Consider the following 14,084-nt stretch of genomic DNA (forward strand, 5'->3'; position numbering starts at 1 on the left):
GAAGAAGGGTCTCGACCCGAAACGTCACCCATTCTTTCTCTCCAGAGATGCTGCCTGACCCGCTGAGTTACTCCAGCATTTTGTGTATACCTTCGATTGGTACCAGCATCTGCAGTTATTTTCCTACACTACATGGATTGCTGTACTGTTTATTGTAATGAAACATGCAATTTGTCCAAGAGCTTTGGGTCAGCACTTGTATTCTACTCAAGTCTCCTTTACACCTAAACCTTTTAATATTCCTTGTATTCTTTTCACCCACATTTGGCAAATCCTGCTTTATCTTTTATGTCTGCATTTATGTCTGGCATCTTTAATTCATTCAATTTGTCTCTGTCATCTTCATGGTAGCAAGTTCCATGCTATGAGTAAAAATATTTTTCCTGAACATTATACTCTTTCAGGTAGTGACTATTTTATATTAATGGCCCCTTTTTCTGATTTCCACTCTTAAGTGAAGACATTCTACATCTAGAATTTCAAGCTCTTTGATAATCACATTCAAAGAATTGTTTTGGACAAAAGACCATTCATCCCATCGAATCCACGGTAACACAAAGTGAAACAATCTCGTCAGACACATTCTCTATTCTAAGCCCAGTGAATTATTCTTTCTCCAATGCCTGTCTAAGAGGTCTTTGAAACCACTGATTGATTCCATTTCCATCCACTTTAAAAGTAGTTTCTCCTAACATTTCCTTTGAAACAACATGGCAAAATCTGCAATCCAATCTCCTGTTCTCTTGAATTAAATGTTTTCATGGAATGGGGAAATTGTGGTGGTGGGGAAATGAGATTATATAATAAGGGAGAGCTTTATTTTTATTTAATCAAGTGTGGTAATAACAAAAACAATACATTTCTGTGTCTTAATTTGAATTGTAATAAAAGAGCAAGCCCGACGACTGAACAACATAAATCAATGATGAAGATTTTAGTTATAAGGATAATTTTAGTTTCGCTTTGAAATACAGCATGGAAACAGTCCCTTCAGCCCACTGAGTCCACGCTGATCATCGATCACCTGTTCACAATAGCTCTGTGTTATCCCATTTTTATTAAAGGCAATTTTGCAGAAGCCAATTAACCTACAAACCCTCACATCTTTGGGGTGTGGGAGGAAATCAGTGCACCCGGGGGAAATCCACACAGGAAGAACGTGCAAACTCCACACAGACCTAAGAGATCAGGTTCGAGCTCGGTTCTCTGGCGCTGTGAGGCAGCAGTACTACCAGCTGCACCACTGTGCTGCCCTAATTCTGTCAAGATGTAAACACATTTGGAATGTGCTGCATTATGTAAAGAAAACATTAAATGGTCTACTCTTCTACACACAATATGTACACCAGATTTACAGAAGTGTGAAATACAATTAATTGAGTATTTTGTATGCAATGATTTTATGAATATGTTTTGTTACATTACTGGAGGCAGTCATTATAAGATGGTTCATAGATATGCAGGGTTTAGACATGCCTATTTGTCCTTACCTTCTTAAACAATGGCTCAGAATTAGTTAGGATCAGATTCAGAATATATTCCATCACCAGTGTTTTTGAAATGTGCCTCTCATTGAAGCCTAGATATCCCATCATCATTGTCTCCACTTCATCTTCCTATAAATGTTAGAAGAGGGAAAATCAATTGTCAATGTTGGGCAATGACTGAACACAAAAGCAGAAGCAAAAGTAAAAGCAAGTTGGCAGATTTCTTGTTTTCCCGTGTATTCTCCATGTTGTAACTACGTCGTAGATTCACAGCAATCTACAAGTCGGTCAATTACCCCTTTGTGCTCATGTTGCCCAAAATGGCCTATTCAGGTCCATCCTGTTTCCTAGATCTTGGTCCTTGAGTGGTCTCTTCAAGTGGTCATTCAGGTACCTTTTGAATTTGGTGAGGGTCACTGCCTCCACCAGCCTCTAGACCACCAATACCCAAACTATTTTTTCTCCTCAGGCTCCTTTGAACTCTCCTTCAATTAACACATTTATATTTCCTGCTCAGTCTCTCTCTACTGAAGGAAATCGGTCGTGTCAATGTCGTTCATCATTTTGTAAACCAATTAAATCACCCCAAAGTCTCCTTGTCTGAAGAGAAACAAGCCCAGCCTAGTCTGTTTCTCATTATAACTAAAATACTAAAGGCCACATAAATCTCCACTCATCCTTCTTAGCTACATCTTCATGGTCAAAGAAGATATTATTCCAAAGCTCCATGTATTTTGAAATGACTGATGAGATGTGTACATGATCTGCCGAATGCCACAGGGTGGGGCAGGTAGTGCTTGATGGGGAGGGTGGATCGATTACCTCAACATTGTATGCTTCTTCCATTTTATTCATATGTGAATACAGAACTTTTGTAGTTCTACACAGGCTCACTGGAACACTCAGTGCACGCTACTTTCCTGGTCGTTTCTCCAGCTGATTGAGCAGTCTTGGGTCAGGGATTCCCATGTATTGATGAGGATCTTACACTTTTTCAAAGATGCTTTGGAGAAAATCATTGAAGTCTTTTCTAAGTCCTGGAAATATCTTGCAGTAATGGTGCTTGGAGTAGTCGAATAGTTATCTTATTGGGCATGCAAAATGGGTAACTCTAAAAGTAGTCTGAGCATGATCCGAGCCTCAGTACTGGGGTTGTTAGCCTGGGTAAGGACACAGTCAATTCATTTGCCTATCCTGCCAGTGGACTTGGAGGAATTTAAGGAGGCAATATCGCAGAAACAACTCCAGAGCTTTGAGGTGCCAAGTGCAAGAAGTTCAGATCTCTGAAGCACACAGAAGGGATCATGTTGCTCAGTAGACCATGGACTTGGTACTGGGTTTTGGGCTTTGTTCTTTCAACACCTTTTCCTCAGGCTGTGCTGGCGCATGGACCTCATCAGAATGTCTGCCCTCACTGAAGGTTGCTAATGAGACAAAGGAAGTGCTCTAGTTGTGGATCTTGTCGAGGTACCGAGTGTGGCAGGAACAAGTTGATGAAGGACCTTTGTCTCGTGGGTGTTCATTATGAAGCCTTCCCTCCTGTAAGCATCAGTGAAGGAATCAACAATGGTTTGGAGGCCAGTGCTTTGGTGTGACCTCTTGCGATCATTGTCTGAGTGGGAGAGGGGACAGTGGCAGAGAAGGAGAGCTCATCTACACCCTCTCAAACAACCCTCCCAGTTGTATGGGCCTCAGAAGTGTGATCTAGTGTATTCATGCAAAGTTCCAGAAAAGAAATTAGCATCAGTAAGTTTGCTTCAAATGTCCAATCAGTGTGGTAACCTTTTCCAATGTTACAAATTGGACTACAAATGACTACAAATTTCAGGCAAAGACCAGATGGCCAGTATTTGGAGAGATTCAATGGGGCACTATTGGGAAAGGAGCTGTAATTTATTTCCTCACTACATATTGTTAGGATGGTGGTGCAGTGTATAGAACTGCTGCCTCACACCTCTGGTGACTCAGGTTCAATTTTGACAGACATTCCTGCCTGTGTGGAGTTTGCATGTTCTCTCTGTGACTACATGGGTTTCACCTGGTTGTCTGGTTTTCTTTCACATCCCAAATACACACTGGTTCCAGGTTGATTTGGTACTACAAATTATCCCTGGTGTCGGTGGGTGGTGGGAGAATCACAGTAAAGTTGAACTCTTACATTACAACATGTGAGATAGAAAATGTTAGAGGAAAAATACACGGAGGAATGATGGACTTGCTCTGAGAGCCTGCATAGACTTAATGTGCTGAGTAACCTTTGGCTGTGCAAAAGGAAATGTGAATCATTAATTATCTGTTCTGATTAACAATCTGACTCCCACTCTTACTCAAGGAGTAAAGGGACTTTAAATAAAGGTGATTCCCAAAAATCTAAACCATTTCCAAAAAACAAATCAATCTGTGAGAAGAAAATGGCCCCAACAGCAATATAACAGGAAGATATTAATGTTATATTGACAACGAGGAAGTTAATTCAAAGACAAATATATGCTTGAGGAATGATCAAGCAGGCATGTTTTGGAAAAGAAGTCTCTCCTGACCACTGTAGCGGTTCAGTTTTGTATGCAAGGATGACAAGAATGGCTGTCTTTCAGATCTCCTCCCATAAAATTGAGGTCAAATGAACTACTGAATCCCTGCATCAGTGCCTATTCATAGGAGCCAGTTGTCCCTGCTAATTAGTGCACAGCTTATTGACAGGCCCAGTGCAGCAAAGTATACTAATATTCTTCTTTATTAATCCAGAAAAGTGATCTTTCTATTTATATGAAATGAAAGACCTGAAGTATGCTTGATCTTAGTACATAGAAGAACTGTTCTGAGCTTACAGGAATATTATGGGTTTGTACAAATAGGTTACTTAAAGGTTACTTAAAACAAAATACAAGGTTTTTTTAGAAAGGAGGGTTTTGTGATTATATTAGTAAACTGAATTAGTATACCAGCATGCCATTCCACTAATAACTTGGATAAACTGCACCCACTAACTCAGCATGGTGGTGCAGCGGTAGAGTTGCTGCCTTTCAGTGTCAGAGGTCTGGGTTCGATTCTAACTACGGGTGCTGTCTATACGGAGTTTGTATATTCTCCCTGTGACCACGTGGACTTCCTCAGGGTGCTCCGGTTTCCTCCTTTGCAGACACCCTTCGATTAATTCACTAAAGACGTACAGGTTTGTAGATTAATTAGCTTTGGTATATTGCCCCTATTGTGTAGGATAGTGCTAAAGTATGGGGATCGCTGCTGGGCACGGACACAGTGGGTAAACCCACCCGGTCACAGGGAGAATGTGCAAACTCCACACAGACAGCAACTGAGGTCAGGATTGGGTCTCTAGGCATTGTGAGGCAGCGGTTCTACCTGCCACTATAAACTCCCGTGATGAACATAGCAAGTGGGGATGATTCATTGGAGGCTTACTGGGGTCTCTGCTGGTTGAGGGATAGTTTATTGCCTGTGAATAGCCTTTCTTGGGAAGTGGTCGCAAGTGCAACCCCCATTAGAAAGGTCGGGGCATTGGCAATCAGTGGAAAACAGAGAGTGGGCAAATAGGGAAATTGGAGAGGATGGGTAGGTATAAATGATGGAAGACATGTATACAGATGTACATTAGCGGTGTCCCAGAATAAATTTTGCACAAAGATAGCATAATTATTTCCTGAGACTCAAGCAACTGCAGATGCTGGAATCTTGCGCAAAAGTGCTGGAATAACTCAGCAAGTCAGGCAGCATCTGTGGCGAGAATGGACAGGTGACCTTTTAGGTTGGGATTATTTTAGGAAGGTTTAGGATGGCGGTTAATCATTGGAACAATATGGTCTAATTTCCACAAAGTGCATTACATGGGGAACAATAGCATTTGATATTCTTCAAGCGTGATTTCTGCAGCTCACAACAGAGAACGCCTCTTGAATTTGAGGCGTAACGTGAAAATACTTGGAAATGGATTATCACTGTGTTTCACTCTGAAAAAAAGTCTATTTTCAATTTAGTAGCCCTGAAATAAACAGACTGTAAGCCACTGGGCAGCATGGTGATGCAGTGGTGGAGTTTCTCCCCCACTGTACCAGACACCCGGATTCGATCCTGACTGTGGGTGCTGCCTGTACGGAGTTTGTACATTCTCCCCGTGACCGTGTGGGTTTTCTCCGGGTGCTCCAGTTTCCTCCCACAATCCAGAGACATACAGGTTTATAGGTTAACCTGCTACCTACTCTCTGGCATTGCACCTCCTGGAATCAGAAGAGTTGTAGCCAGTCAAAAAGAACGCCTCAGACAATCCGAGGATGAAAGACACCCCCTACATGACCACCCTTTGCTACCTCAGCGTTTGAAATCACGCAGAAGTTTCCTCTTTTCTGTCCATCCCCTGGACTGCAGTGCATCGTCCAGAAGGCTCAAACTCTGGGAAGAGAGACTAGAGAAATCTCTGGAAGACATTCACCTGGCAATCGATCCCTCTGAGAAACTCCCACCAGGTTCCGACCAACCGTGGATAACCTGGCGCACTCAACAGACAGAGGACAGGCATGGGGAGGAGCAAATTGAACATGCTGAAGTGGGGATATGCTGAAGTGGGGATATACTGAAGATGCGGCAGACTGTGAATGCGGCTGGGGCCTCCAGACTATGGAACATCTGAGCTGTGACATGCTGCATGACACATGCACTATATAGGATCTTGCAGAGACCAACGATGTGGCACTAAACTTTGCTCGCTATTGGCAAACAGCAGTATGATGACACAAAATAATAATAGGTTAATTAGCTTCGATAACAATTGTAAATTGTCGGTAGTGTAGAGATAGCGCTAGTGTACGGAGATTGCTGGTCGGTGCGAACTCGGAGGGCCGAAGGGCCTGTTTCTGCGTTGTATCTCTAAACTCTAAACTCTAAAACTCTAAACACTGTGGTAATTTGCTCGTCTACTTGAACAATGACAATGACTATACTGGGAGACATACAAAAATATAAACAAGGAACTGTGTTTTGCTTCCAACCCAAACAATTCACAAGCTAGTCAGGGCACATTACTCACTCCACACACAGACTAAGGCTGACCTTGTGAAATCTGGTGAGGTCAGGCTCGTGACATTAAATAGTGAGTATAAAGTTTGCCATAGTTCATCCAGTCTTTTCAGCGTCAAGGTTCAAAATTAGTCCCAGTTAAATTTAAACACCGCAAAATTCAGCTGCACACCGCCCCTGGTTTGGATGCGTGTATTGTGTGTGTGTACATATTTGCACACTGGAAGTATTAAGAGCAGTCAATCTGTGTGTCCAGTTGAAGTGACGCTGGTGTTAGAGAGTGTAGCTGCTGCCATATGTTTATGGACACACAAGGTACTACAGATGCTGGTTTACACAAAAAGACACAAAATGCTAGAGTAACTCAGCGGGTCAGGCAACATCTCTGGAGAACATGGAGAGATGACATTTTGGATGAGATCCTTCTTCAAATTGAAGAAGGGTCCTGACCTGAAACGTCACCTATCCACATTCTCCAGAGATGCTGCCTGTCATGCTGAGTTACTCCAGCACTTTGTGTCCATATGTTTATGATTGGACTCACAAGTGCTGAACTGCAGTTAATTACTTTTGTGCCAGAGCAGATGGAATTCAAGTCAAGGTGAAGCCTTGGGTTCGGATAGTTCTGTACTCTTTCCTGAGGCTTTACACAATCCACATGCTTCCAGGCGATTTCCATGCCAGAACTACAAGTACAACGCGCAGGTGCCAAATGAATTTCAGGAGTGATGCAAAACAAACTGGACAAGGTTAGTATTAGGTATGATAGGACATGAAACATTTTGTTGTGCATCAGCTTTTGTCTATAGGACACCCTTCAGGCAAGGGCATCACCTTGATCGTTTGCAAAAAAACAAATGTGTCAGTTTGCTCTCTGATATGTGGGCTGGCCTAGGGTGGGTTCATGCTTGTAACCCCCAGAGGGTTTTATCGTAGGAGCCTCAATGTGCTTTTCTAGTGCTGGTACCAGTTTCTTACCACCTTCTTCTTTAAGTGAAAGGGCTAGGTGTTAGTGAGCATGTACAATGTGTATGTGCTGTGTGTCCCACTATGGTGGAGAAGCTGGCAGTGTTTGCAAGCTGTGATGTGTGGGTTTGAAGGAGTATTAAGTGAGTGAGGGTGTGGTGGAACCATGAATGTTAGGTCCCAGTCTTACATGATAGAGATGTTAGTACTCGAGTTTTGGAGGTGTGATCCATGAAGGACTCGGGCATTGGTGGAACATGATGTTTGACGATCCATTTATAAGGCATCAGCACAAATGTGAGGTTATTGTAGACAGAAGAGACTACGGCTGTTGCGAACTTCAGTGAAACCAAACATTCTGATGGAGAAAGTCAATGGGTCAGACAGCATCAGTGAAGGGAATTGGATGTCTGATGTTTCAGGTTGGGACTCTTCTTCAAGCTTAAGGAAAAGGTCCTGACCTGAAGCATCATCTGTCCATTTGCCTGCGGCTTGCCTGCAGTCCGTCTGTCTTTTGTGTTTTTTGTTGTTTTTGTCTCAATTGTAGTGTTAATATGATGTAGTGTTGTATGTTATGTTTTGGGGGGGGGGGGGTGGGAGGGAACGGGAACTGTAACTGTAACATTCTCTCTCCAGAACGGAGACGCGACCTTTGTTCTGTATCGTGTCTCCGTTCCCGTTGCGGCCTACCACCGGCCATGCACCTGGGACCACCTGGGGCTCTGGTTCGCAGAGCCCGCGGTCCGGACTCACCACCTGCGGCGCTGGCTGCCTGCGAATGCTGCGGGAACGGCTGCGACTCGTCTCCGGAGGCTCCTGCGCGGGCCGCGTGGACGTCGGAAGCCCACAGGCCCCTGGATGGGGGCCGACATCGGGAGCTCCGGCAGCGGCAGAGGCAACGTGTCCGCCCGCCCCGAATCGCGGGGCTTGGGTCGGCCCGCCACGGACCTTTCACCATCCGGCGCGGCCTGAAATAGGCCGCGGGATTTTTTTTCATCGCCCAGCGGGGGCTTCAATATCGGGAGCCCCGACCGCCCCGACGTGGCAACTCCAACAGCCTGACCGCGGGACAAGACGGCAGGGAAGAGAAAAAGACATTCTGGCCTTCCATCACAGTGAGGAGGGACTGGAGGAGACTCACTGTGATGGATGTTTCTTTTTGTTTGGTGTTAGTTGTGATTGTATGTGTTATTGCATTTTTATTGATTAATCTTATTGGTCTTATTGTTCAACTGCGGGTAATGTTTCATTTTACTACACATTTATGTGTATGTAACAAATAAACGACTATTGACTATTGACTATTGACCTGCTGGGTTCTTCCAGCAGTTTTGTTTGTTACTATGAGGTGACTGTAATGTTTTGTGGTACTCCATGTAGGTCTTTGGAATCCTGGAATTTACCTCCAAGGCCTTTCTTCCCACTGCTGTTTCAGCAGGTGAACTGTCGAGCCTTCTGACCACCTGTAGATAGAGTGCATCTCTTCTCCAACTAATCAGCCTAGTCCTGCAAAGTTGCCTTGGAAAATAAGGAAATGTATTTGTCCATTTTCTGTCATTTATCTAGCTGCAGAGACCTTTGGATAAATTCACTCAGCTACAACCGTGAAGGGTCTCGACCCGAAACGTCGCCCATTCCTTCTCTCCAGAGATGATGCCTGTCCCGCTGAGTTACTGCAGCTTTTTGTGTCTATCTTCTGCTTTAAGTCTAAAGTAGGGCCCCAACCCAAAATGTCACCTATCCATACCCTCCACAGATGCGGCCTGACCTGCTGAGTTATTCCAGCACTTTGTGGGGTTTTTTTGCTTTAAGAATATGTACCAGTTGATCTGAAATTGTCTCGACCTTCACGAAATTGGGCACTGTATGGTTTGCAATGGGAATCACAGCAGTTAGCACCAGCTGGTGGCTGAAATCAGAATATTAAGCACAAACTTCCCGCGCAGTTTATATCTCGACCAGATGTGTGTGGAGCAGTCACGTTTTCAACATTATCCAATTTTGTCCCCAAATAGTTCACTGAGTAATCATCTAAAGTTATTTTCTGGTTTGTACATAATGAACCTGGTGAAAATGTTCATAATATTCACCCCATGCAGTAAGCTCTCTGTGTAATTGACAGGTTAAAAAGATCAGTACAGGGGAATGTAAAAAATTGTGGCTTCGAGGTATAACATGTGTTATTGATGAGTCTGTTTGAAGTGTGAGTTTAAATTTCAGCTGAAGTAATGAAGTAACCTATTTTAATTAATTTTCCAGCAACCCTCTTCATTTCTACTCTGGTGCAAGTTATTCCAGAAGTTAATCAGGAAGAAACACAAAATGGCAGCAAATGTGAAGACTGTTAAACGCTGCATTTTCAATAATCTCCACGTCATACACAAGAAATCTGCCAATGATAGTATATCATGCATAATCATCACATTGAAAATTACTAACCATACCCAGAATATCAAGATGCTTTGAACTTAAATTCATCATGTTTTGTCATTACAATTTACTCAAAATCTCCAATCCAAAAGGTACTTTTTGGCAACTAAAACCTTCTGGACCAGTTCAAATGCACATTTTGTCCTACAGATTTAATAGCATCCATTAAGCGGAGGGTGGTGAACTGCATGGACCTGTTTAATTATCCCAGGCTGCATGTTGATTCCTGCTGGGGTCTTATTAAAATAACTCAGGCATGCTTGGGGTGGGTGGTAGGATCAGATGCTTCTATTGCAACTCCTGATGTTAGCAATAGCACCAATATAGCAAACCACACTTCAGGGCACAATTGTCAATTCCTGTGAGCTGCAGCTCATAATATAACAGCTGCTGCTGGCTGTGCTTTGTACTCTGTACTTCATGGTTTCAAACTTGACATTGGCATCTTGTTACAGTAATTAGCTGCATCGGTTAGGAGCACTCTTGTTTCCTTGATAGAAAGAGAGTTCAAGTCACAGAAGTACAATGTAAAAATCGAAGCTGCCACTACAGTGCAGTACCGAGGAAGCGTTGTATGGTCAAAGGTGTTGTCTTTCAGATAATCCCTTCACTCAGGTGATCCCATGGCATAATTCAAAGAACAGGGGAGTTATCAGTAGGGATCTCGACTAATATAACCCTCCCAATCAATGGCACAAAAATAAATATTATACAGGCAAATATTATGCATGCAAGTTATTCATGCTGCTGTAACAGTGAGTACGTTATCAAACTATTTGATTGCCTCTCGAGCACTTTGAAACAACTTCACGTCATGAGGGGTACCTCAAACATGATATCCTTTTTGATTTTTAAGAGAAGTTATAGTTGCAACTATGGGCCATCCCCTATTTGCCAAAATGCTTTCACGTCCTGTCCTACATTAGACCCCTCCCCTATTCGCAAATGTTTCTGGATGAGACCACCCTACAACAAAAATAACCTGTCGTATTCTCCAACAGTGATACCTCTAACTTCATCACTTTCATGCCACATGGCGGAATGTTAATTTACTTCATCGTTATAATTGCTATTATATAATCATAGTAACAAAACAAATATGGTTATATAACTAAGATAGACACAAAGTGCTGCGGAAACAGCGGGTCCGGCAGCATCTCCTCGATTAAAGAATGGGTGATATTTCGGGTTGGGACCATCTAAAGAGGAGTCCCGAAGTGAAATGTCACCCATCCTTTTTCTCCAGAGATGCAGCCTGACTCGCTGAGTTACTCCAACACTATGTGTCTACCTGCGGTATATACTAGCATCTGCTGTTCCTTTCCACATGGTTATATAACTATTTGGTTCCTTAACCTCAATAAAAGTAGACACATTCAATCCTTTTACAGAAATATTGTGAAGCATGTTCATGTTAGTGACTTTCGGTAATTGGACTCAGAAAACTGAATGAGTTGAGTCATAACAGCAGCTAAAGCATGGTTGCAGAGTTTGATTGTGCCCTGCTTTACCCTGTAAAAGAGAACAAAATGCTTTTGAGGGTGATGTGACTTTCATAGTTGTGTAGCAGGCAATGTGTGCAAGCTTTGATTTGGAATGACAGTAGGGCAGGTGGATGTGAGGGAGTGGCGGGGTCATGAGCACCTTGTTAGGGCCTGAGCACATCTTGGTTGGGTTTGTTGGGTAGGTGAGGGATGGAGCTGCAATGGGATTTGAAGAGCCAAGTGACCTTATGCATTGTGACATCACATCCAGGCAATTGGGACTGTGCTCCAGGTATTGAAATTAGCAGCTATCTCCCCCCACTGTTCTCTGAGGTCAGCCTATAGTACTTCCTGACGTGCTGTGGGCAGAGGACACCTCTTCTCCTCCTCTTCCAAGATCACCAACATTCAGCTTTGACTTCCAAGGGAAAGACTTCCACCAGTGGATGTCGTTGCCAATCACATATCCTTCAGTCATTCACAAGATTGGGCCCATAAGAATTGAGGCAGAGGGAGAACAAATTAAATTCTTACAAATTGTTGGAGGTTTTGACAGAATAGACACAGAGAGCGTGTTTTCACTTGTGAGACAAAACAAAAGTAAAGGCATTACATTTTCTATGTTTCTATAGGTTACTGATTGTAGATGATCAGCCATGATCACAATGAATGGCGGTGCTGGCTCGAAGGGCCAAATGGCCTCCTCCTGCACCTATTTTCTACGTAAGACGGTGGCCACAAAATTAAACATCTCAAAAAAGTACCCCTCTACCTGGAGAGAGTGTTTCAATTGTTCTTTTATTGTCATTTGTATCAAAGGATTAGTGAAATACATTTTTTGCATTTTGATTAGTAAGTCATAAAGTCTGCTGAAGATGGATGAGAAGTATTCAAGTGGATCTTAAGGGCCTGTCCCACTTAGGCGATTTTAAGGCGACTGCCGGCGACTAGGCTGTCGCTGACAGTTTGCCGGGGTGTCGCGGGCACGATCGTGAGGAGTCTTCAAAGAATCGTAGTGGATCTCGGCGCGTCGCTGAGAAATCAACCGGTTTGAAATTTCTCGACGACAGCTGGCTTGTCGTCAGGTATCGTTGCTTATTGCGGGCACTGTCGCATACTGTCCCCAGGTTTGCTAGGTTGTCTTAGATGCATTTAGAAGCAATTAATATTAAATTAAGTAAAGTCATTAGAAGACACCATAAAATGCTTGTGTTTAACCAATTTATTTACCGTCAGGACATTTGACAGGTAGATTGGAGGCGACAGTTTGACGGTCAGGTAAGTGTGGGAATTTTCGCAATGTTTATGGCCATCAGCGATTACATTTAAAGTAGGCTCCCAACCCAGATATGCAACCCAGAAATCAGATATGCATCTCCCGTACATTTTCAAAGAATGCCCACACTCCGCACAAAAATCGATTTAACCACATTTCAAATTAAATTTCTTAATACTGCTATTAGTAAACTGGAAGTCAATCCAGTTTATGCCTTGTTACCGTGAAGCTTGGTTTTCAAGTAACCCGGGCAAGATGTTATATTTCAAAACTCTCAAGTAATTACAGACTTGTCAATGATTTCAGCGAAAATTAGGACGCCGGAGAAGCATTGATAAGCATGGGAATTTCGCGATGTTTCCGAAGACGGTGTAATCTCGACCTGACTCGGCATTGTCGTGGTCATTGTCGTAGGGTAAAAAAACGTTTTGGCGATCTGCTACGACTTTGACAGTCGCCGGCAGTCGCCTAAAAAAATCGCCAAAGTGGGACAGGCCCTTCAAACCCCAGCATGAATATGTTGGGTTGAACCATTTGTTGTATATTCAATATAAATTTAAATAAAAGTATTTCCACTTCAAGTGACTTTGCTTCTTTAATATTCTCAACATCTAACTTTCCAGTTCCCCAGAGCCCATATTTAACTTTGTGGTGGAGGTTGATACCTGTGCAATAAACTGGCAACCTTTCATGATTGAAGTTGTACCTAAAAAAAAGCAAGGGAGAAAGTTCTCTGCTTGAGCTTGAAGTGATTTGGAAATCATTTTACCAGAATATGCAGTGATGGGATCTGCAGACTTAATCGGGATCAATCTTGGGAAATTCTCCCAGATCTGGCTGAGCTGGTAAATGCTAAGCACAAAATTTATCACTCATCTATGTCCTGGTTTTGTTTTAAACCCCAGAGAAATTAATCTATTACTAAGCAAACAGCTTCTATCCAGCTGATAGCTTTTAATGAGAGCTTTAGCTTGTTGACCTCTAATGAAGTTGATGTAGCTGCTTAATAGGCTAACTTATCAGTAATATATCCCCTGACTCCAGAACTACCATAAATAATGCACTCCTGAATATATGTTCTTTTGTCTGTCTTTAGATATGCAGAATTTTAGAAATAAAATATTGATAGCTTACCTGCAGAGAGTAAACAACAGACCCAAACATCTGGAAATCTGCAGCAAACTGCCAGGAGACACAGTTCACCAACTCGGCCATCAAAGCAATGTAACGCAACACCACAGCATCTAACTTCCCACACAAAATGTGGCCAAATACAGCAATCAGCTGTGAACACAACAGAAATTGGAGAGAGTAATATATTGAGAATACTGAAGGACAGTGGGGAAAAGGCACATCAAAAATAATTAATATGGGAACATTGAATTGAACTGCGGGCTTTCAACAATGCTTCCT

At 42.8% G+C, this 14,084-nt stretch overlaps 1 protein-coding gene across 1 annotated transcript in view; it reads right to left on the reverse strand.

Annotated features, from left to right (window-relative positions):
* The window catches only part of LOC144600934 (uncharacterized), a 64,493-nt gene that overhangs the window by 8,889 nt on the left and 41,520 nt on the right, over nucleotides 1–14,084 (reverse strand). Inside the window, exons 6-7 of the mRNA XM_078412829.1 lie at nucleotides 13,806–13,955; nucleotides 1,491–1,616 (exon numbers count right to left, since the gene is read on the reverse strand). Coding sequence (XP_078268955.1) covers nucleotides 1,491–1,616; nucleotides 13,806–13,955 — 276 coding nt within the window. The remainder of the gene's footprint in view (nucleotides 1–1,490; nucleotides 1,617–13,805; nucleotides 13,956–14,084) is intronic.

Source organism: Rhinoraja longicauda, chromosome 16 (assembly GCF_053455715.1).
Source record: "Rhinoraja longicauda isolate Sanriku21f chromosome 16, sRhiLon1.1, whole genome shotgun sequence".
Classification (NCBI taxonomy): Eukaryota; Metazoa; Chordata; class Chondrichthyes; order Rajiformes; family Arhynchobatidae; genus Rhinoraja; species Rhinoraja longicauda.